Consider the following 22,474-nt stretch of genomic DNA (forward strand, 5'->3'; position numbering starts at 1 on the left):
CCCATTAAAGTCCATTTACTTTATTATTTTCCATTATAACATGGTTATAATGGAAAATAATAGCATTCTTTAATACAGAATGCTTAGTAAAATGACCATTGAGGGTTAAAAAATAATAAAAAAATTACTCACCTCATCCACTTGATCGCGCAACTGTTATCGTCTTCTTTCTTCTTCTTGCAGGACCTGCAAAAGGACCTGTGGTGACGTCAACACAGGTCCTGCTGAATGAAGATAAAAGATCCTTCTATCTGCATTCAGCAGGACCTGCGCTGACGTCACTGCGCTTACTGAGCGCAATAAAGTCAGTGCAGGTCCTGCAAGAAGACCATAACGGCTGCACGATCAAGTGGATGAGGTGAGTAATTTTTTGATTATTTTTTTTTAACCCTCAATGGTCATTTTACTTAGCATTCTGTATTAAGAATGCTATTATTTTCCATTATAACCATGCTATAATGGAAAATAATAAAATCTACAGAACACCGAACCCAAACCCGAACTTCAGTGAAGAAGTCCGGGTTCGGGTCTGGGTACCACATTCAGTTTTTTATCACGCGCATGCAAAACGCATTAAAACGCTTTGCACTCGCGCAGAAAAAACTGAACAACGCAATCGCAGACAAAACTGACTGAAATTGCGTGCGCACTCGCGCCGGTTTTCCGCAACGCATTCAGACCTCTTCCGCGATGCCCTTGTGAAAGGGGCCTTACACAAATGGGAAACAAAAAATGAAAAAAAGAAATCTTTTTGCCAGAAGAAAACCATTATCTCACCCAACAGTAAAAAATATAGATTTAAAATATATATATTCCTATTTATATATGTATAATCCTTTCTCCTCGGCTGTTATAAGCCCCGGTCACGGTTGAAGGTCTCTAAGACTGTGAGATTGGTGTTCTCAAAAGTCCATTGCTGTGTAGGGGAGCTAGGATTGCAAATATTCATGAATATCTTGCGGTCAGACTCATTGCAGTCCATGCAGCTGTTGCTGGTGGGGTGATAAATGGTCTTGTCCTAGAAGCAGAAAAGTGCATTCGTGAGCTTACAACCGGCACATACGCTGCGACTGTATTAATAAGGGGACATCTCTCCTGACGTGTCTGATATATCAATTCTGGAACATCCTTTTTAGAACTCTGCCTTGTACTGTTGCTATGTTATTCCGCCTGGAAATGTACGGATACATTTACAGTTTGTTAATGCCATTCCCTTTGTAATATGGTGTGCCCCTAGTCTAACTCCCAAAATCCCATGTTAAATTCCAGTTGTAACAAGTTATTCCCTATACACAGGATAGGGGATAACTATTAAATCAGCGGGAATCAGACCACTGGGACCCCGCTGTGATCATGAGAACCCCATACCCTGCGGCCTCGCAGAAATGGAGCGGCACACACACTGCCAGTACATTCATCTGTACAGGACTGCTAGATACTCGGATGAAGACAGCAGCAATGTGCATGCTTGATATCTTGCTCCATTTACTGCGGGGGTCCATGATACAGGGTCCATGTTCTTGTGATCGGTGGGCTCCCCAGCAATCAGCTTATCTTATTCCGTTACAAACCCTTTTAGTGCTGGTTTTAGTAAATTCTTATATTTCTCATGATACAACAATTCTGGAGCATCTTCTCTTAGAGCTCTGTGTTTTGCGTTTTCTATATTATTCCTCATAGAAATGTATAAATAAATTGATATGTGGGAGTTATCAGTTGGCGGGGGGGTCCCTACATAGACTGACATTGACCAATTGGTGCCGACAGTATCAGACTATGTAGGGACACACCCTTTTGACAAGGGGAATGCTAACTGCCAGTGGTCAAATATTCATAAATATTCAGGTGGAATAACAGAGGAACGGCACAACACTGATGCTCCAGAATTGTTATTTCATGGGAAATACAAACATTAACTAAAACCGACACGTCAGGAGTGTTGACGGGTCCTCTTTAAATAATGCGTTTTCCGTTTAATGCACAGACTTTCAGATGACCCCTCCCCACCTCTCTATCAGCCAGTTCAGACAACCTCAATATTTTAGGCTATGTTCTCAAGTTCAAGTTTGGCGTACACGTTTGGCGTTATCTAAGAATTCCGTTATGGATTCCGCTACCACGGATAATCCGAACCCTGTACGCCGAACTTGAAAACACAAATTCTCCCAACACTATTTATCAGCTATCCTAATGCCAATGTGAGTGCATTTGCACTCCTATATTCTTAGTCAGGGGGCTATATGCACAAGCTATGCCAAGCAGACAATGAAGAAGCTTAAGAAGAAAGGAAGATTATTACAATGTGATTATCACGTTTTGAGAGGACAAGGTAACGAGAGCTATGACATACTGCAGACGCTCACCTTTCTATACTTCCACAGCTGGTTCCCTTTCATCCCGTGGCAATCGAAAAGTGTGACTGGACTTGTGTGTGATATGGCATCCAAGCAAACCTTCTTTGTATGTAAGGGGTCTCCAGGGCGAATGTCCTCCCTCCAGCCCAATGTGAACACCTGGAAGACAGAACATTTCAGCGCCCTTATCACTTAGCTGCTGTTCGCACTTATGGTGCAGAAGGATGACTGTGCGTACCTGCTGGCTACTCCATGCATCAGCCTTACGTCCCTTGGTGCAGGTGTCCAGGCGCAGCTCAGAACCCATAGATCCGTGCTTACCATCTATACACAAGCTGATCTTCTTGTTCCGAATCTGTACAGCAGAGGATGACAGGTCAGATCAAGTTAAATGAAATACACTTTTTACCTGCAGTACTAGGGAATTTAAAGGCTATGGACACCTCTGGGGCAATTTTTTGTTAATGATTGCATTTTGCTCATTTTGGGCTAAAATCATGTTTTCATTTGGTCTTTCTTAAAAACCATTCAGCCGTTTCTGAGATACAAGGGTTAAAAATATGTTTGCAAGCTGTTACAGCCTGTTTTCTTTGAATCCTGTCATCTGACAGCTTATGTGTAGCTGTTATCCCTGATCTTCTGACCTCATAAACACGCATTATTGCTCAATTCTTATCAAACTGATAAGAATATGGCTTAAATAAGTGTTTATGAGGTCAGGGGATGAGAACTACACATGAGCTGTCAGATTACAGGATTAAAAGAAAACACTAAATGACAGCTGGCAAACAGACTGTTTTTTAACCCTTGTATCTCAGAAACGGCTGAGCATTTTTAATAAAGACTAATTGAAAAAATTATTTTTAGCCAAAATGCTTCTGAAGTTGTACACAGCCTTTAAAGCTATTAGGCCTATTGCACACGACCGTAGGTGTCCCGTTGCCGTATTGCGGACCACATATTCGGATCCGAAAATAGACGGGCACCGTTCCATGTGCATTCCTCAACACGGATGCAGACCCATTGACTTGAATGGGTCCGCAAATCCGGAGATGCGGAACGGAAGCACGGAATGGAACCCTACGGAAGCACTACGGAGTGCTTCCGTGGGGTTTCGTCCCGTACTTCCGTTCTGCAAAAAGATAGAACATGTCCTATCTTTTTGCGGAATGGGCGGATCGCGGACCCATTAAAGTGAATGGGTCCGTGATCCGCTGTGGCTGCTCCACGGTGGGTGTTCGTGCATTGCGGGCCGCAGCACGGCCACGGGCAACCTGTCAGGTCATTTTCCCTCTATGTTCCGCTGGCATTCTTTCCAAACATGCCCCTATCTTTTTTCAGACAGTTACCTCTCCCCAGGCAGCTGCTGGAGGTTCTACAGGAGGGTAGTATTTGGACAAGTCCCACGCCACCTTGGTCATGAACCACTTGAAATTTTGACAGTTTAGCTTGGTGCGTAGTTCCTTCTGAGAAGCCACATCCCCTGGTGAGAGATGGCGGTAATCTGGACGTCTCTGGTAGATGTATTCTGCATACTCATCCATCCAAACTTCAGCGACTCTCTTTAAATTCTGCAAGAACATCTAGTGCAATTAGACGGACATTACATCGAAAAACCACCAAGAACAAAACAAAGAACATTTCCTTGTACTATTTACTCCAACTGCTGAGTGTGAAGTTAGGCAGAGTAATTTCAAAGGAAATCCTTGTAGCTGGCAGACTGGAACATAACTGAACAGGTAAGGCTATGTTCATACCTGCGCTTTCCCTTTCCGCTATGGAGAGCCGTCAATGGTGACGGATCCGTTTTCTCTGACACAAAAGAAAACAGATCCGTCCCCCATTGACTTACAATGGTTTTAGAGACGGATCCGTCATGGCTATTTTAGAGATAATACAATCGGATCCGTTCATAATGGATGAAAATGGTTGTATTATCCTGACGGAAGCGTTTTTGCAGATCCATGACGGATCCAGCAAAAAGGCAGATGTGAAAGTAGCCTTAGATACACTTCTCTTAATAAATGAATGTAACAGGCTTCTGCGGCAGTTACATTTGCGCTTATATTCTAAAGAGTTTGATTTAGGATCAATACACTTTAATGGAATTTCACACCGTGTCCACTAGATGGCACTCCAGCACAACTGGAAATCAACATTCATAACTCGTGTAGGGCTATGAAGTAAAATGAAGAGCCGTCTGGAAATGTCACAATTGGTACAATGAATAAAAAGATCCTACACCTTTCAAAGGATTAAAGTTGTAACGCTTCACATGGTGGTCCCAGCTGTTTAAAATACAGCTGCATTCAGACTGACGTTTGGGACCTGGGGCTGCTGTTTCTGAACATGAACTCCCAGTGGCTACCCTCCCTGGTGCCTGTATTCTGTCATCGGATGTCATCGGGCACATCTCTGCTCATCCCACTGACAGCATGCTCTGCAAGTAGTGAAATCCTACTGCTGACTGCCCGGGGGATCCTGATTTCCCTGAAGCTGCCCTCCTCTAAAACTTCCTTCCTGATAGTAAAGGGAGGCTTTGATAATGAAAAACTGTCAAGTAATAGCTAATATACATTACAAATGCTCAACTATAAAGCCTTCCGCGTTAAATACCCAGTAAATACAGGTCCTGGCAGTGTTCTCTACTTTTAAGTTCTTTTGAACTGTTTCGTCGTTCCTCAGATAGATCGGTTTCTTACTCTTCTCCACAAGTGATAGCTGCTATTACAGTTGTATATAGGAGTCATCCAGCTTTCTAGAATCCTGAATGGCAAACCCCCTGGCCACTTTGCATGATATGCAGGGATGTATAACTGCATAATGAGGCAGACTTGGAGTCTGGATAAGCTGGGTGACAACCCCTGTAATCGCAGCCATACAGGTGGTCTAAAGCTTTCTGAGAAACATATACAGTGAAACATTGAAAATGGGGGGTAACCAGGAGCACACATGTAATGGACTATCCTCAGGATATGCTCGGTGGGAAACTGACCCTCCTGGAACCCCCAGCAATCAGCAGATCACAGAAGTAGGAAAATATATGAGTGGCCAAGAGTTACCCTCGCCAAGCTGACACCAGCGGGAACCTTGTACGGCACATATTTTCTGTATATATGTCCAACTCGTGAGCATGGTGCATCTTCCATGCGGCCTCCACACATCCAAACCTAAGATGAACAAAACATGGTTACTGATTGTATATTCAGGTATTTACTAGAACTACTACTTCTACTACAACCACTACTCTACTTCCAGTAATGTGAGACTCCAAATGATATTACAGTTATATACCGACAACGGTATTGGATTAAAGGAATTTCACTTTTTACTTTGTTCTTTCATATTCTTGGACCTGGCTCCAGTGACAACCTAACAATTGGGACCCCATTTTTTTCTGGTGGAATCCGAAAAGATTACTGGATTTCAGATGAAATGAATATATAAATCTTATGGAAGCTGAAAACATCCATTCATCTCAGATCACTGTTGGTGTAGAAATATTAAACAAAAGTAAATGGAACTGTGAGTAAAGATGGGCTGGATATGAGATATACCTATGCCCCACCTTAGCTCCCGATATTAATAGCAACCTTAATTAATATATATATTAGTACAGACATATGTTTTGTATAATTGTAGAGAATATTGATAATAATGGTATTTTTTTATTGGTATCATAAAAAATTATATTTTAGTAGGAGTTATTTCTTTCAGTTCCTCTTCAGTAAGCCTCTAGGAATTTGGAGACAGTAATTTAAGATAACCTAAAAGTAGTAGTATTCCCCATATCCCTAAAATGTGTATGAAAACCTACAAGAAGTAGTATACCTCATATTCCTAACATTTGCATAACTTACAAGTAGTGTTGAGAGAACTTGTGTTTTCATGTTTGGCGTACAGGTTCAGACCATAACGGAATTCTATGACGGCATGCACCACGGAAGCCTTTAAGAGGCATTCCGTCATAATATAAGTCTGTGCTGACCGTAGACTTCTATTATGATGGAATGCAATACAGAATGCCTCTATAGGTTCTATGGTGCATGCCGTCATAGAATTCCATTATGGTCCGTGGTAGCGGATTCCATAACAGGATTTCTTAGATAACCTGAACCTGTACGCTGAACTTGAAAACACAAGTTCGCTCAACGCTATTTACAAGTAGTAATATAACTCATATCCCTAATATGTGCATTAGAGTTTATAATTAGTAGTTCATCCTATATCCCTAATATGTGCGCAATAACCTAAAAATAGCAGTATACCCTGTATCCCTAATAAATTTATGAGAACCTAAAAGTAGTAGTATACCCCATATCCTAATATGCACACGATGACCTACAAGTAGTAGTATTCTTCATATCCTTAATCTGTGTATGAGAACCTACATTTAGTACTATACCCCATATCACTAATGTATGCATGTGAACCTACAAGTAGTTGTATAACACCTCTCCCTAATATATGCATAAGAACTCAATAGTGGTAGTACATCCCATAGTAGTATTCCCCATATCCCTAATATGTGCATTATAACCTACAAGTAGTATTATTCCCCATATCCCTAATCTGTGCCTGAGAACATACCAGTAGTAGTCTTTCCTATATCCCTAAGGTGTGCATGTGAACCTACAAATAGTGGTACTCCCCATATCTCTAATGTGCTCATGATAACCTACAAGTAGTAGTATTCCCCATATCTCTAATGTACTCATAATAACCTACAAGTAGCATTCCTCATATCTCTAATGTGCTCATGATAACCTACAAGTAGTAGTATTCCTCATATCTCTAACGTGCTAATTATAACCTACAAGTAGTAGTATTCCCCATATCTCTAATGTCCTCATAACATACAAGTAGTAGCATTCCTCTTATCTCTAATGTGCTCATGATAACCTACAAGTAGTAGTATTCCTCATATCTCTAACGTGCTAATTATAACCTACACGTAGTAGTATTCCCCATATCTCTAATGTGCTCATTATAACCTACAAGTAGTAGTATTCCCCATATCTCTAATGTGCTCATTATAACCTACAAGTAGTAGTATTCCCCATATCTCTAATGTGCTCATTATAACCTACAAGTAGTAGTATTCCCCATATCGCTAATGTACTCATTATAACCTACAAGTAGTAGCATTCCTCATATCTCTAATGTGCTCATGATAACCTACAAGTAGTAGTATTCCCCATATCTCTAATGTCCTCATAACATACAAGTAGTAGCATTCCTCTTATCTCTAACGTGCTAATTATAACCTACAAGTAGTAGTATTCCCCATATCTCTAATGTACTCATGATAACCTACAAGTAGAAGTATTCCCCATATCTCTAATGTACTCATAACCTACACGTAGTAGTATTCCCCATATCTCTAATGTACTCATTATAACCTACAAGTAGTAATATTCTCCATATCTCTAATGTGCTCATGATTACCTACAACTAGTATTCCTCATCTCTAATGTGCTCATGATAGCCTACAACTAGTAGTATTCCTGATATCTCTAATGTGTTCATGATAACCTACAAGTTGTACTATTCCTCATATCTATAATGTACTCATGATAACCTACAAGTAGTAGTATTCCTCATATCTCTAACATGCTAATTATAACCTACACGTAGTAGTATTCCCCATATCTCTAATGTGCTCATTATAACCTACAAGTAGTAGTATTCCCCATATCGCTAATGTACTCATTATAACCTACAAGTAGAAGTATTCCCCATATCTCTAATGTACTCGTGATAACCTACAAGTAGTAGTATTCCCCATATCTATAATGTACTCATGATAACCTACAAGTAGTAGTATTCCTCATATCTCTAATGTACTCATAACCTACAAGTAGAAGTATTCCCCATATCTCTAATGTCTCTAATGTACTCATGATAACCTACAAGTAGTAGTATTCCTCATATCTCTAATGTACTCATGATAACCTACAAGTAGTAGTATTCCTCATATCTCTAATGTACTCATTATAACCTACAAGTAGTAGTATTCCTCATATCCCTATGGTGTGTATGGGAACCTACAAGTAGCAGTATATCCCACATCCCTACTATGTGTATGAGAACCTATAAGTAGTAGTTTGCCCCATATCCCTAAGGTGTGCATTAGATCTACAAGTAGTAGTATTCCCCATATCTCTAATGTGCTCATTATAACCTACAAGTAGTACTATTCCTCATATCTCTAATGTGTTTATGATAACCTACAAGTAGTACTATCCCTCATATCTCTAATGTATTCATGATAACCTACAAGTAGTGTTGAGCAAACTTGTGTTTTAAGTTCGGCGTCTAAAGTTCGGGTTCGGGTTATCGAAGCATCTCGTTATGGATTCTAAATTCCGTTATGGTCCGTGGTAGCGGAATCCATAATGGGATACTTCGAGAACCCGAACCCGAACTTTAGACGCCGAACTTAAAACACAAGTTCGCTCAACACTACCGACAAGTAGTATTTCCATTTGCAGGAGACATCACACAAGGGGATAACTCAGAGTCTTCTCTTTAATTTTTTCTTGTGCATTTTTGTGCTCAGCTTTGCTGCAGAGGCCATTGCAGGCACCGGCTGCCATTCACCTCATGTTTAACATACCCATCCAGATATTCGCTGTACTGTTCTGTGCAATGCAATGAGCTCAGCATGAAAATAAATAGGCTTAGTTAGCCCCCATAGCCCTGCTATCCTTCATTTCCCAGATTCCATCCGCCCCCTCCCAGCAGCCAGCCCTTTGTGCTTGTGATTTCAGCTCAGTTATTAATCTATCAGCTCCAGATGACTGCACCACTTTATCTTAATTTCAGGACAATAAACGGAGCTGTTTCTCTGCGACTTGTCCCTACCCCATCAAAGGGGCTCACGGCAGGTGACTAATTACAAGGGGTGCAGGCTGCAACTTTATCTGGTAAATGGGAACGTGGCAGGCGGAAGGTTTGTCGCTTTTACAGGTGTCAGAAGCATTGAGGAGCGTGGCAGCTACACAAGCAGCTAAGCACCACTCTGTAGGAAAACCATCTAACCTATCAAGACAATGCGGCACATGAGAAGTTGCTTGCCCTGGCACAAGGACGGGCAACCGCCTGGCCCAAGACTGACCTTGAAAGATATTTCATACTGCTCTCCTCCCCAAATCTCCAACCCTGGGTCGTATCCTCCGAGCTCCCAGAACCATTTTTTCTCCACAGCAAATAATCCACCGGCCATGACGGGAGACCTGCAATGAGAAGCGAGTTAATGGAGATGCTGCACACAGACAATACATTTCCGTGGTCAGAACACCCGGCGGCCCTGCTGGCAGAGACAACACTTCATTTGTATTACGACCGCTGCCTGATGGATTCTCGGATTGTGCTCCATGTTCTTAACAATTAATCCGGCCGCTCTGGGGCAGCTTACAGCAGATGTGCGCGGCTATGGTTTATGGAGCCAGGCGGCCACAAAACGGGGGTATCTTAAGACTGATTCACATTCAGCTGTTTAGGGCATTATAGTCTATGGACACTATGCATAACAAAGAGATAAAATGTTATGCACGTGGCATACAGTACATTCATTATTGGCAACCCACATCACTTTATACAGGTGTATGCAGGTTGTGAATGGAGAAGGAATGGTCTCTGGCACTTGTCACTCCTCCTCATGGTAGGGCTAGCGGAAATTCTATATAAACAGACATATTTATAACATTTTAGGTGATCCAAGCCAGTTTTTCGGGAACCCACAGAAAATGGTAACACTTCTGACAAGAAGGGAAAGCACACAGTGGGAGAGGAGTCTCTGTGACTACTAGGAGCTAGGGCATCCTGCTATGACACCCGAGCGGACCACAAACACGGGCACTGGCCGTCCATCATGGATGCGGACCCACTGACTTGAATGGGTCTGCAATCCTCAAGATACGAAGCAGTGCGGAGGCACGGATCGGAAGCACCACAAACAGTTTTTTCGTGGGATTTCGGTCTTTGCCTCTGCACTGCAAAAAATAGAACAAGTTCTATTTTTTTTTTTTTAAGGTGCAGATCGTCTCTTACGGATCGCAAACCCTTTCAAGTCAAAGGGTCCGCAAATGGGATGCACATGGCCAGTGCCTGTGCATTGAAGACTGCTATTCGCAGTCCAAGGCACTGGCACCGGACACACATGAGTCTTAAGAGGGAGGATAGGCTGCTCCTGAAGGGGTGTGCGTGGAGAGGCCTGCAGTGACTGCTGGGGAGGAGAGCGGGATACTAGAAGGAATGGCGGGAATTCTGTAAGGGAGCTTCAATTGTCTTCTCTGGATACGGAATCGCTATTTGCAGAGCCCGGCGCAGCAGTCAGATCTCATCACAATACTCATGAGTCAGACAAGTGCGTCATGAGATATATAGAAAGCAGGTGGGTATATACCGATGTGCAAACACATTATAGGCCACCAAGCAGTCAATCAGGCCCAGAACAGAATGTCACTATATTCCGGCTCCATTTCACTCAATCACGCTGTGTCAGAAATAATGGCTGAGCTAATCAGGTCATTAGTCATAATGCTACCACCTAGCAGTTGTCAGCACAGGGAAAGGGAGATAAGGATATCGACTGCACAGGGCGACCAGAGCAGACTGAATACGCCAGATATCTGAAAGCAGGGATCCAGAGGAAATGCATGATATCTGGGACAATTACACCCAAGACTATTATTGATCATTAAAGCACCGTTCATTCCATGAACAAGACGAGTTACAAATTGGTAATGAAGAAGAGAGGATCCTGCCCGCGAGGGCTTATAATCTACAAGACTAGGCGGAGAAGCTAGCTACTTCCTGTTACCATTGGACTACACTACCCAGCATCCTTATAACCTCATAGACTAGGTGAAGACTGGACTCCTTCAAGAACAATTGAACATTTTTTCTATAGACTGAATGGACACAGAGCTACTGTGGCCGAGAGGGAATATCAGGCGGCTACCTCCTCTTTTAGAGGACCTGTCACCTCTGTTCTAGTTACTACTTGCATGCCCTTTATGTAATAACAATTCTGGAGCATCTATTCTTATGACTGAGTTATACCATCCCTCTATTATTCCTGTTAAAAGAAGTCATGAATGTATTATTAGCAGTTTGCAATGAAGGTCCTGATGGGTGTTACCAATTGAGGGAGGGCTGTCCCTGCACAGTCTGTCACTATCCAATCAGTGCTGCCAGTGTCAGACCCCCCAAATCGAGCTTCATAGCAACCTGATAGTAATTAATTCTTAACTTCTAGTAGGAATAATAAAGGAACGGCACAACACAGAGTCATAAGAATATGATATGGAGAATGCAAGCAGTCACAGGAGAGGTTTGAGGTCCTCTAGAAGCTCCTTCTCACTCTTGAAATGCTGTACACTTGGATAGGTTGAGAACAGCTGACACGGACTCTTATTTCAGCCATAGGTCCTGTTCACACAGGCACAATGAGCTTCCTCCATCCATTTAGATTTCAGTATCATGCAGCGCTATCCTTCCTGTCAAGTCAATGGGGCCTTCCAGTCTGAACGAAACCCTATGTAATATTTATATATTCGCCTAAAAGACCTTTAAAAGGGTTCTGTTGATTCCTCGGCGCCCTCCCTGCGCTTTTGAATATGTGAATTGTAATGCTGTATCTTGGTAACAAGACAACCAATACTTTTGATTCTGGTGGAAGTACACATTTCTGCATTCATTTATCACAATCCAACAATATATTTGAAAAAGGGGAATGTTAACCCCTTCTTCACCTTCAACACAGAGTCGCACAGAGAAGCCTGAACACATCATTCATCCATGCAGGATGGAGCTCAGCTCTCAGTTATTGAAATCTCAGCGTAATTTGCGATCCATTACTGCAACAACGGTGAAAACAATTTCTAGACAATCACATTCAATACGATAAAAAGAAATATTTTATCCAAACAGCAAAAAAACACAACTAGAACTGAAGAACAGACAGTGATCCATACTGTGCTGGAGCGCTGTATGGAAGCGGTGTTCAGAATGGTGGAGATCCTGGATCGGTAGGTCAGTGTAATATACGGTACTATGACAGTTGTATATTATTTTAGCTATCCATAGGCAAATAGCATAACCTTGAGGGCTGTGGAATGGTCTTTGTCCAACACTAAACTGTGGTTGTTCCACTAAAGAGACTGTGTAACGAAGACAACCTGTCCGTAAACCCTGTTAGGAAATTCACACGACCGTAAGGGTTCCATAACCGTATTGCGCACAGCAAATGGCAGGTCCGCAATATACAGACACTGGCAGTGTGCACTGCGAGCTTGAATGGGTCTGCGATCAGCAAGATACGGCGAAAGCTAGGACATGTCCTATCTTTCGCAAAGCAGAGGCACGGATCGGAAGCCAAGGGGTTTCAGGTCAGTGTTTCCCTGCCACAAAAAATAAGACATGTCCTATCTTTTGCCGTATTTTGTGGATCGCGGACCCATTCAAGTCAATGGGTCCACACCGCAATACGGGATTCACACAGCTGGTGCCCGTGCATTGCGGACAGTTATTTGTGTTCCGCAGCACGAGCCCTTATGGTCGTGTGAATGAGCCCTAAGAGTGCATTGCGCTTTAGCGGTCCTTGCCCGCCTGTGCATTACATGGATGGATGCTCATTTTAATGGCAGCTACAGTATGTTGGCTCAGTGGGCATTTCTTGGGTGTGGAGACGGGACCTGGAAGTAGATATCAAAAGGGAACCCAGTAAGCGCCAGAATCTACTCCTATGTCAAATATTTTTTTTCCCTGGTTAACCTGTAGACATAGTTGCTTTTTTCCATTTTAGATGCATTGCCTTTAACATAAAAGGGAGTCGGTCACCACTATATGACCTGATACAGCGCTTACATGGCGCTGTAGCACACCTATACAGGATTCTAATGGTACCTTTGTTATTTTCTTTAGACTTGCACAAGCAGGAAAAGCAGCGTTTAATTCATATGCAAATGAGCACTCGCAAGTGCCGAGGGGCGGCATTCCCTGTGTAGGTGCCCCGGCTGCTCTGCCTTCTTTTCACTTTACTCCTCCCCAGCCTCTTCCTTTGCCCACCCTCCTATTCCCTTGCCCCATCGCTAGGTGCGCAGGCGCGGGATCTCGGCCGGACCTAGCGATGGGGCAAGGGAATAGGAGGGCGGGCAAAGGAAGAGGCTGGGGAGGAGTAAAGAGAAAAGAAGGCAGAGCAGCCGGGGCACCTACACACTGAACGCCGCCCCTCGGCACTTGCGAGTGCTCATTTGCATATGAATTAAACGCCGCTTTTCCTGCTTGTGCAAGTCTAAAGAAAATAACAAAGGTACCATTAGAATCCTGTATAGGTGTGCTACAGCGCCATGTAAGCGCTGTATTAGGTCATATAGTGGTGACCGACTCCCTTTAAAGGGAACCTGTCACCGGTTTTTAACCATAAGAATCACCGGCATCCTGAGATAGTTCTCCCCTACCTTAATCATCCTAGGTTTTTTTTTTTTTAAACACCTCCAAGTACTTCTTTTACAGTCCACTTTCGCTTTTTTCAAGTTATGTAAATTAAATGCTTACCTCATCACTTCCCATTCCTAACCCCACCTCCTGTTATAAGAGTGACAGAATCTAAAAGATCCTACCCTCCTCCCGAACTCACGTCCCAAATCCCGCGCATGTGCAGAACCAGTCACCTCACTTGCTGATGAAAAAAAATCTAGAATATTTGCGATTACGAAGTGCCGATATTCGCGATCAACACTACTACTGATCACATAATGTATACTGCGCAGCTGCGAGACTTGGAAGAGAAGGGGTGGAGATGAGCAATCGTAGAGGGTGTGTCTTATTCATTTGTGGGCGTGGCTGCACTCCAAGAGTCAGAGAACGCTGGACTCATCTCTGAAGCATGGAGGAGACAGGACTCATCTAAGGGGCATTTACATGTATGGCGGGAACATTTATTTTAGGTTTTTCTCTGAACTGATAGTTCGTTCAGAATTTATTTTAATATCATTATTAATGTATTAAAATGCATTTATAGAAAAGTGAGTGGATAAATAGGCTTAGAAAGTGATGACAGGTTTCCTTTAAGAGCTAGAGCTTCCCCTTAGGTGTTCATTGTGTGGCACCAGTGAGATGATCAGTTAGTGTGCATGGCTTGCCCAGTAAAAAACTAATGGCACTTACTCAAAAGGCTCACTGGGATCGGAGTTCAATAATTCAGGGGGAATCGGGATGCGTTTGTAAAACATCTCCCAGTCAAAGGCCCCCCGCATGGCATCTCCAGCTTGTGTTTCATATCCAAAATTGTCGTGATCGATGACATCAATCATAGGGCACACGATAGTCTTGCGGTTCTGGGCTATACGATCTGCGGGAGGAGAGAGAATTTCATTTCAGACAGATCCAAGACGTGATTTACAGCAAATGTAGATAAGCTGCTATGTGCTGTAATTGCAGCAATGAGCTGTCTGTATATAATCTGTGCTGTAGGAAGAGATTTAGGTCAGACACCCCGCCAAAACAAGAAAAGACCTCTGGAGGATGCACAAGCCTCTGATCCATATAATGCTGTGCGCACAGTAAATACACTGATTAACGATGTACACGGATGCTGTAATGATATGGCGGAGCAGTATCGGCAGTGCTCTTACCCAGCAGTGGAGGGAGCCAGTTCACATTGGCCTCACAGTGCGAGTCCAGAAAAGTGATCACTTCTCCAATCGCCACAGAGGCCCCCAACATACGTGTGCGAATGAGGCCTTCTCTCTTCTTCGTGCGGACTATTCTTACTTTGGGAAAATTGACCATGTAATCTTCCAGGCGTTTTTTCAGATGATCTGAAAAATGGAGAAGAAATAATAATATTCAGGGACCTCACAAATCTATAGTGCTGACCTTGCTGAGATTGAAGGGGAAATCAGTCGGAATGAGCTCATGATCCGTCATCGGTCCAAGAGGACATTGGTGTAGTCTCGGACTGCCACAGATGTCCAGTACAAATGGGAATTTCGAGAGTGATGAAACTCCTTTGGCAGGGTTTGGAGATTTCAGTTACAAGAAATCAGACCCAACTTCTAAGCCAAGGTCTATTCATATTCTTGGAAAGTTGTATCAGATTTTCAGTAGCAGAAATCTCAGGGCAGTGCCAAAGGGTTTTGCATTCTCTATAGAGACTTTTAATTTTGGAAATCAGTGGCAGTCTAAGACTCGACAAATGGAATCGTCTCGCATGAATCTAGGATATATCAGAAGATCACTAATCACTGGATTTTCCCTTTAAAGCACACATTCTTCAGATTTAGAGTTAAAATACGGTAACTTTCAGATTTCTAATTGCTTGCAGAAAACAGTTAGTCCTCATGCACACGACTGTTGTTCGGGTCCGCATCTCAACCGGGTGCGGACCCATTCACTTCAATGGGGACGCAAAAGATGCGGACAGCACTCCGTGTGCTGTCTTTATCCGTTGCTCCGTTCCGTGGCCCCGCAAAAAAAATAGAACATGTCCTATTCTTGTCTGTTTTGCTGACAAGAATAGGCATTTCTACAATGGGCCGCCCGTTCCGTAAATTGCGGAAGGCACACGGGTGGCTTCCGTTTTTTGCTGATCCGTGGACCGCAAAAAACGGCACGGTCGTGTGCATGAGGCCTTACCCCGTCATGAAAGGACATCTTGCAGGAAATTTTTGGTGCCAATATGCAGAGCACCGACTTCACATCACAGAGGGTGGTGTTCTGCATATGGGACTAGGAGCTATGAGAAACCACAAACTTCCATAACAGACCAGTGACAACAGGGTACAAACAGCTGCATTCAAATATATGGCAAATGTGGACACAAGAGACTAAGTTCAGTGCCCCATAACACTGCACAGTACTAAGGCTACTTTCACACTATCAGCACGGACCTCCGGCAGGCTGTTCCGTCGGGTGAACAGCCTGTCGGATCCATCCTGCCGCTAGTGACTGTGTGCCTCTGGACTACAACTCCGTCCCCATTGACTATAATAGGGCCGGGGGCGGAGTTCTGGCGAGGCACGGCAGCGCATGAGAGGCTGCCGGAATAAAACTACGACATGTCCGACATTTATTCCGGCAGCCTCTCGCCGTGCCTCCGCCCCCGCCCCCATTAGAGTCAATGGGGACAGAGCGGCAGTCCAGATCCGACAGGCTGTTCACCCGACGGAACAGCCTGCCGGAGGTCCGTGCCACTAGTGTGAAAGTAGCCTGAAGTTAAGCATGTAGAAAAATAGACATATAAACCATGGCATCAAACTCCGTATTGGGGTGCGTTAACACAACTGTATTTTCAGTGCGCATCCAATCCTTATTTTTTGTAGATTGCATGCGTACCCGTTCATTTCTATCGGGCTTCAAAAAATGCAGACAGACCACAGATGTCATCCATGTACTATCTGCATCTGTTCACCGAGCCGCAAATTCTAGAACATGTCCTACTTTTTTCCATTTTGCGGACAAGAATAGGCATTTTTTCAGTGGGGCCCACAAAAAGTGTGGGATTCACATGGACCGCATCCGTATTTTGTGGATCCTCAATTTGCCGACCACAAAACGGGTATGGTTGTGTGAATGCACCCTTATGCATAAAGCCGGGTTTCTGTGTCCATGAATGATGGAACCAGTGGCCTATTAAAGACAGCATAAAGCTCCTCACCACCAAACTTGTTTGGTAAGGAAGATTTGAGGCTCCAAAAAAATAGCAAAAACAATATATATGTTGTGAATGAGGCAGCTTCTAGTCTTCCGTAATACCATCATATGCCTTCTATAGCCTACAAGCCACAATGCCATCCCATGGCTGACATAACATTCATTTGCATACTTTTTCCCATGCAGCACTGCTTGAGTCTCTTCAATGAGAATCAGCACTATGCATATACCACACAGTAAAATATTTAAAGGGAATGTCACCATGTTTTATGGTGTCCTAACTAAGGGCAACATAAACTAATGACAGGTCTTCTTAGCAAAATGCTGGGTCGCTTTCTTTAATTCCCTCAGCCGTTTTGCCAAAATCTTGTATTAAACTGCTCCAGGACATGCCAATGAGTCCCTGTATCAATCAGAGTCAGGTGGGCAGGGAAAACCATGAGCTCATGAATATGGGGACTCATTGACATGCACTGGGGCTGTCAAGATTTAAAGGTGAGGGCGGCTGAAAACTGGTGACAGATTCCCTTTAATCAACTATGGAATGAAACTGTGCCATCTGCTGGGCAGAAATAGTAGTGCAGCAGCTGGACCCTTGGCCCACATTGTCTCCTCTTATCTCTAGCACTGCTGGAGAGATTTAGGTCACCTGTAGAGCAGTATCTCCGTAAATCAAATCAGTTCTACTCTGTAGGTTTTGGCCATTATATATAGAGTAAACTTTCACCATGGCACGGCTCGCTTACACCGCTCCTGCAAAATAATGTTTCTTTCCTCTACTGCTTTAAAAAAAACAACTGTTTTAACTTTTTCCCTTGCAATCCTCTGGGGCACCATGGCAGACATTAAAGCTTTGCAGTTTTAATAATTTAAGAACTGTGTGTGGCTTTCAAGGAACAGACAATGGTCTCAGAGGGGAGCCGAGAGATGAGATAGATGCGTTTTGCCAAGGATTCTTACCGCTACAGCAAAACTAGTAACAATGTTAAAATGGAACAAAATAATGAGGTACAGACACATTAATGTATCCAATCCAAGAAAGTTTCATAAAAAAATACTCTTCCCAGATAAAACTCCAGTAAAGTTATATTTCCCAGCGTAATAATCGACTCAAGAGTCTTTTGGACTTCCTAAAAACAATAGCTGGAAAACTAAAGATTTTTAAAGTCCTCTGCTAAGTAACATAAGTTGAGATCTGTGGTTCACAAGTTAGGACCCTCAAGGCTCTTGACTAGGATTGTCAAACTAATTGATCAAAAGGGTTGGTGGCATGTTCATGAGCACCACTAACTTTTCTGTTCCCATATGTCAGTCAAAATTTATCTTAAAGGGATATTACCGAGGCTTCCCATAGGACTAATCATTTAAGAAGTTGACTGTAGCACTGACTGGGGTAATAATCAAGACTGTTTTCTAAAAATCTTCAACAGGTTTTTCAAATAATCGATTTACAGTGGTCAGGACTGATTTTGCTACCATAGAAGCGCCAATTATCTCCAAAATTACGTCCATGAGCCAAGTTCTTTGCATACTTCTGTGGGTAGGAGCACTGTGTATGAAAGCACTGACAAGACTCCAGGTTGACAGACTGGCTGCATAGATAAGCATGTGTCATCATATACTCATCCATGAGCATGATCTTTGAAGAACCATTTATATGCATTTAGTGCTGCCAGACGACTACTGAAAAATTAGTCCTTCCCTCAAAAAGTAGGCAGTACTGAACTGACAATCAGATATCATCTCATTCCGGTGGACACAGTTTCATAGAGGGTTCTGGTGGACACAGTTTCATAGAGGGTTCTGGTGGACACAGTTTCACAGAGGCTTGTGGCAGAAAGTGTTTTATAGAGATCTCTGGTGGAAGACCATGACTGACCCACTCAAAAAAGCTTTTTCAGATTGCTTTTTGATATCACATTTCAGTAAACAGCCTGATTGTTGAGGCAATATTGATGTGATCACCATAATTTGTAATTCTTTTTCTGGTGAGGTTTCATGAAGTGACACATCTAGGAAGACCATGGCACTTACATATAAAGTTGCCTATAGACAATTTTTTTTTTTGCATTTTGGTTTACTGCCTACACTAAAGAACCCACAACAAAGCCAGTGACACCAAAAGCATCATCTTAATAGGAATATATATTGTAATAACTACCAGCTGATGGACCAGATCAAATACACTGCTCAAAAAAATAAAGGGAACACTTAAACAACACAATGTAACTCCAAGTCAATCACACTTCTGTGAAATCAAACTGTCCACTTAGGAAGCAACACTGAGTGAAAATCAATTTCACATGCTGTTGTGCAAATGGGATAGACAACAGGTGGAAATTATAGGCAATTAGCAAGACACCCCCAATAAAGGAGTGGTTCTGCAGGTGGTGAACACAGACCACTTCTCAGTTCCTATGCTTCCTGGCTGATGTTTTGGTCACTTTTGAATGCTGGCGGTGCTTTCACTCTAGTGGTAGCATGAGACGGAGTCTACAACCCACACAAGTGGCTCAGGTAGTGCAGCTTATCCAGGATGGCACATCAATGCGAGCTGTGGCAAGAAGGTTTGCTGTGTCTGTCAGCGTAGTGTCCAGAGCATGGAGGCGCTACCAGGAGACAGGCCAGTACATCAGGAGACGTGGAGGAGGCTGTAGGAGGGCAACAACCCAGCAGCAGGACCGCTACCTCCGCCTTTGTGCAAGGAGGAACAGGAGGAGCACTGCCAGAGCCCTGCAAAATGACCTCCAGCAGGCCACAAATGTGCATGTGTCTGTTCAAACGGTGAGAAACAGACTCCATGAGGGTGATATGAGGACCCGACGTCCACAGGTGGGGGGTTGTGCTTACAGCCCAACACCGTGCAGGACGTTTGGCATTTGCCAGAGAACACCAAGATTGGCAAATTCGCCACTGGCGCCCTGTGCTCTTCACAGATGAAAGCAGGTTCACACTGAGCACATGTGACAGTCTGGAGACGCCGTGGAGAACGTTCTGCTGCCTGCAACATCCTCCAGCATGACCGGTTTGGCATTGGGTCAGTAATGGTATGGTGTGGGGTGGCATTTCTTTGGAGGGCCGCACAGCCCTCCATGTGCTCGCCAGAGGTAGCCTGACTGCCATTAGGTACCGAGATGAGATCCTCAGACCCCTTGTGAGACCATATGCTGGTGCGGTTGGCCCTGGGTTCCTCCTAATGCAAGACAATGCTAGACCTCATGTGGCTGGAGTGTGTCAGCAGTTTCTGCAAGACTAAGGCATTGATGCTATGGACTGGCCCGCCCGTTCCCCAGACCTGAATCCAATTGAGCACATCTGGGACATCACGTCTCGCTCTATCCACCAACGTCACGTTGCACCACAGACTGTCCAGGAGTTGGCAGATGCTTTAGTCCAGGTCTGGGAGGAAATCCCTCAGGAGACCGTCCGCCACCTCATCAGGAGCATGCACAGTTGTTGTAGGGAGGTCATACAGGCACGTGGAGGCCACACACACTACTGAGCCTCATTTTGACTTGTTTTAAGGACATTACATCAAAGTTGGATCAGCCTGTAGTGTGTTTTTCCACTTTAATTTTGAGTGTGACTCCAAATCCAGACCTCCATGGGTTGAAAAATTTGATTTCCATTTTTTAATTTTTGTGTGATTTTGTTGTCAGCACATTCAACTATGTAAAGAACAAAGTATTTCAGAAGAATATTTAATTAATTCAGATCTAGGATGTGTTATTTTTGTGTTCCCTTTATTTTTTTGAGCAGTGTATATATTACTTGCTTTAAAGGCTATGTACACCTTCGGAGGCAATTTTTTATGATTGAATGTTACTCATTTTTGGCTAAAAATAATTTTTTCAATTGGTCTTTATTAAAAATATTGAGTTGTTCTGTCACAAAGGGTTAACTTTTTCTAGCTGTGTGACTGGTACTTTCACCTTCACTTTGTGCTGGTCATCTAATAAACCTGATCTCTAAACTACTGAGAGGTCATAAACATTTATTTAAGCCACATTCTTATAAATAAGATAAGAACTGAGCTATAGTTAGTGTTTATAATGTCAGAGAGCAGAAATAAGGAGTCCGTCTGCTCCTGGTCTGATGGAAAAGACAGGAAATCCAAAGGGTGCTTCTAGAGCATCTCAGCTCTGTACATAAAACGGACTCCATATTTTTATTAAAGACCAATTTAAAAAAATATTTTTAGCTCAAAAGGAGTACAATACAATAATAAAAAAAAATTGCCCCCAAAGGCGTACTTAGCCTTTAAAGGGAATCTGTCACCACATACCTTCATGTAAATCCATCTTCTATGTTAGATGTGTGATTATCAGGACTTTCTAATGCTCTTGATCCCATTTGGTTCCCCCAATTCAGAAAAATCAGCCTTTTAACAATATGCAAATTAGCCCCTTGAATTCCATCTGCCTGCCATGTACTGTGCAGAACACGCTTCCACGAAACTTCAGGGCCAGACATGCGTACGTCTTGGCGCTTTCAGTCGAAGTGGTGGGGATATGGCCTGGAAAAGAATGGGTGGATCCTCTGGGTGCAGCAACAACAACACCCCCGTTGCACCAAAGGGCTAACAAGCTCCCATCTACCAAGTGAAATGGATTTATATGAAGGTATGAGGTGACAGATTCCCTTTAAGAGCAATTCAAGCATGTCTGATCATATCTATGGTGCCTCTTTTGGGTGTCAAATGGTCTAAAGGACAATACCTATGATGAGCAGACCAAGTCAGTATTGTGTACTATACTAACATCTTTTCATTACTGGAGCTCAGATATTTTGCTTCAATCATAGCAAAATCAGCACTACTGATCGTTTAGGCTCCGTTCACACCAATTTGACGTTAGGTTTCCATTGCTCTATAGGGCGCTATGTCATATTTTTTTTTAATACAGAGTAATCTTGGTGACATCCTCTGATAATCTGATTTATATGGATTAACATGCATATTTGGCCTGCATGGTTATGCTCGAATCAGGAAAATTAGCTGCCAACATGATGCTACAACGCCAGTGTGAACAGAGCCTAAATGCTATGGTAACAGTGGCAATATAGCTAGTAGGGGATGCAAATAATAAATATATATATATATATATATATATATATATATATATTTTTATTTTTTATTTTTTTTACCATAGGCACCAAGATGGTCAATAGGAGCCAAAATTATTGATATATCTGTAAATGCATATGTATATTCAGGGACTGTACGGTTCCAAAAAGGCAAGAAATTCCTGAATTGTGAGGAAAGTGATGTCCTTCAGCCCCAAAACAAGAGGCTCGGAAAGGACCAACCCGTTGTTACTGTACATGACAAGACATCTGAGGCTGATAGCCTAAGAGATTTAAGTTTAGTCTTAATTTTTTTCTGTGCGACCCTCATGACGAGACTAATCTGTGGCAGAAAATTTAGTAGAATATTCATGCGGTATATGGTAATACTG

At 43.0% G+C, this 22,474-nt stretch overlaps 1 protein-coding gene across 1 annotated transcript in view; it reads right to left on the bottom strand.

Moving 5' to 3' along the window:
- Positions 1–556: 556 nt before the first annotated feature.
- The window catches only part of GALNT10 (polypeptide N-acetylgalactosaminyltransferase 10), a 150,586-nt gene continuing 128,668 nt past the window's right edge, over positions 557–22,474 (bottom strand). The window contains exons 5-12 of the mRNA XM_040440160.1: positions 14,999–15,184; positions 14,532–14,715; positions 9,475–9,592; positions 5,417–5,524; positions 3,704–3,925; positions 2,593–2,709; positions 2,364–2,513; positions 557–1,018 (exon numbers count right to left, since the gene is read on the bottom strand). Of these exons, the coding sequence (XP_040296094.1) occupies positions 851–1,018; positions 2,364–2,513; positions 2,593–2,709; positions 3,704–3,925; positions 5,417–5,524; positions 9,475–9,592; positions 14,532–14,715; positions 14,999–15,184 (1,253 nt within the window). The 3' untranslated portion in view covers positions 557–850. The remainder of the gene's footprint in view (positions 1,019–2,363; positions 2,514–2,592; positions 2,710–3,703; positions 3,926–5,416; positions 5,525–9,474; positions 9,593–14,531; positions 14,716–14,998; positions 15,185–22,474) is intronic.

This window comes from Bufo bufo, chromosome 1 (genome assembly GCF_905171765.1).
Source record: "Bufo bufo chromosome 1, aBufBuf1.1, whole genome shotgun sequence".
Classification (NCBI taxonomy): Eukaryota; Metazoa; Chordata; class Amphibia; order Anura; family Bufonidae; genus Bufo; species Bufo bufo.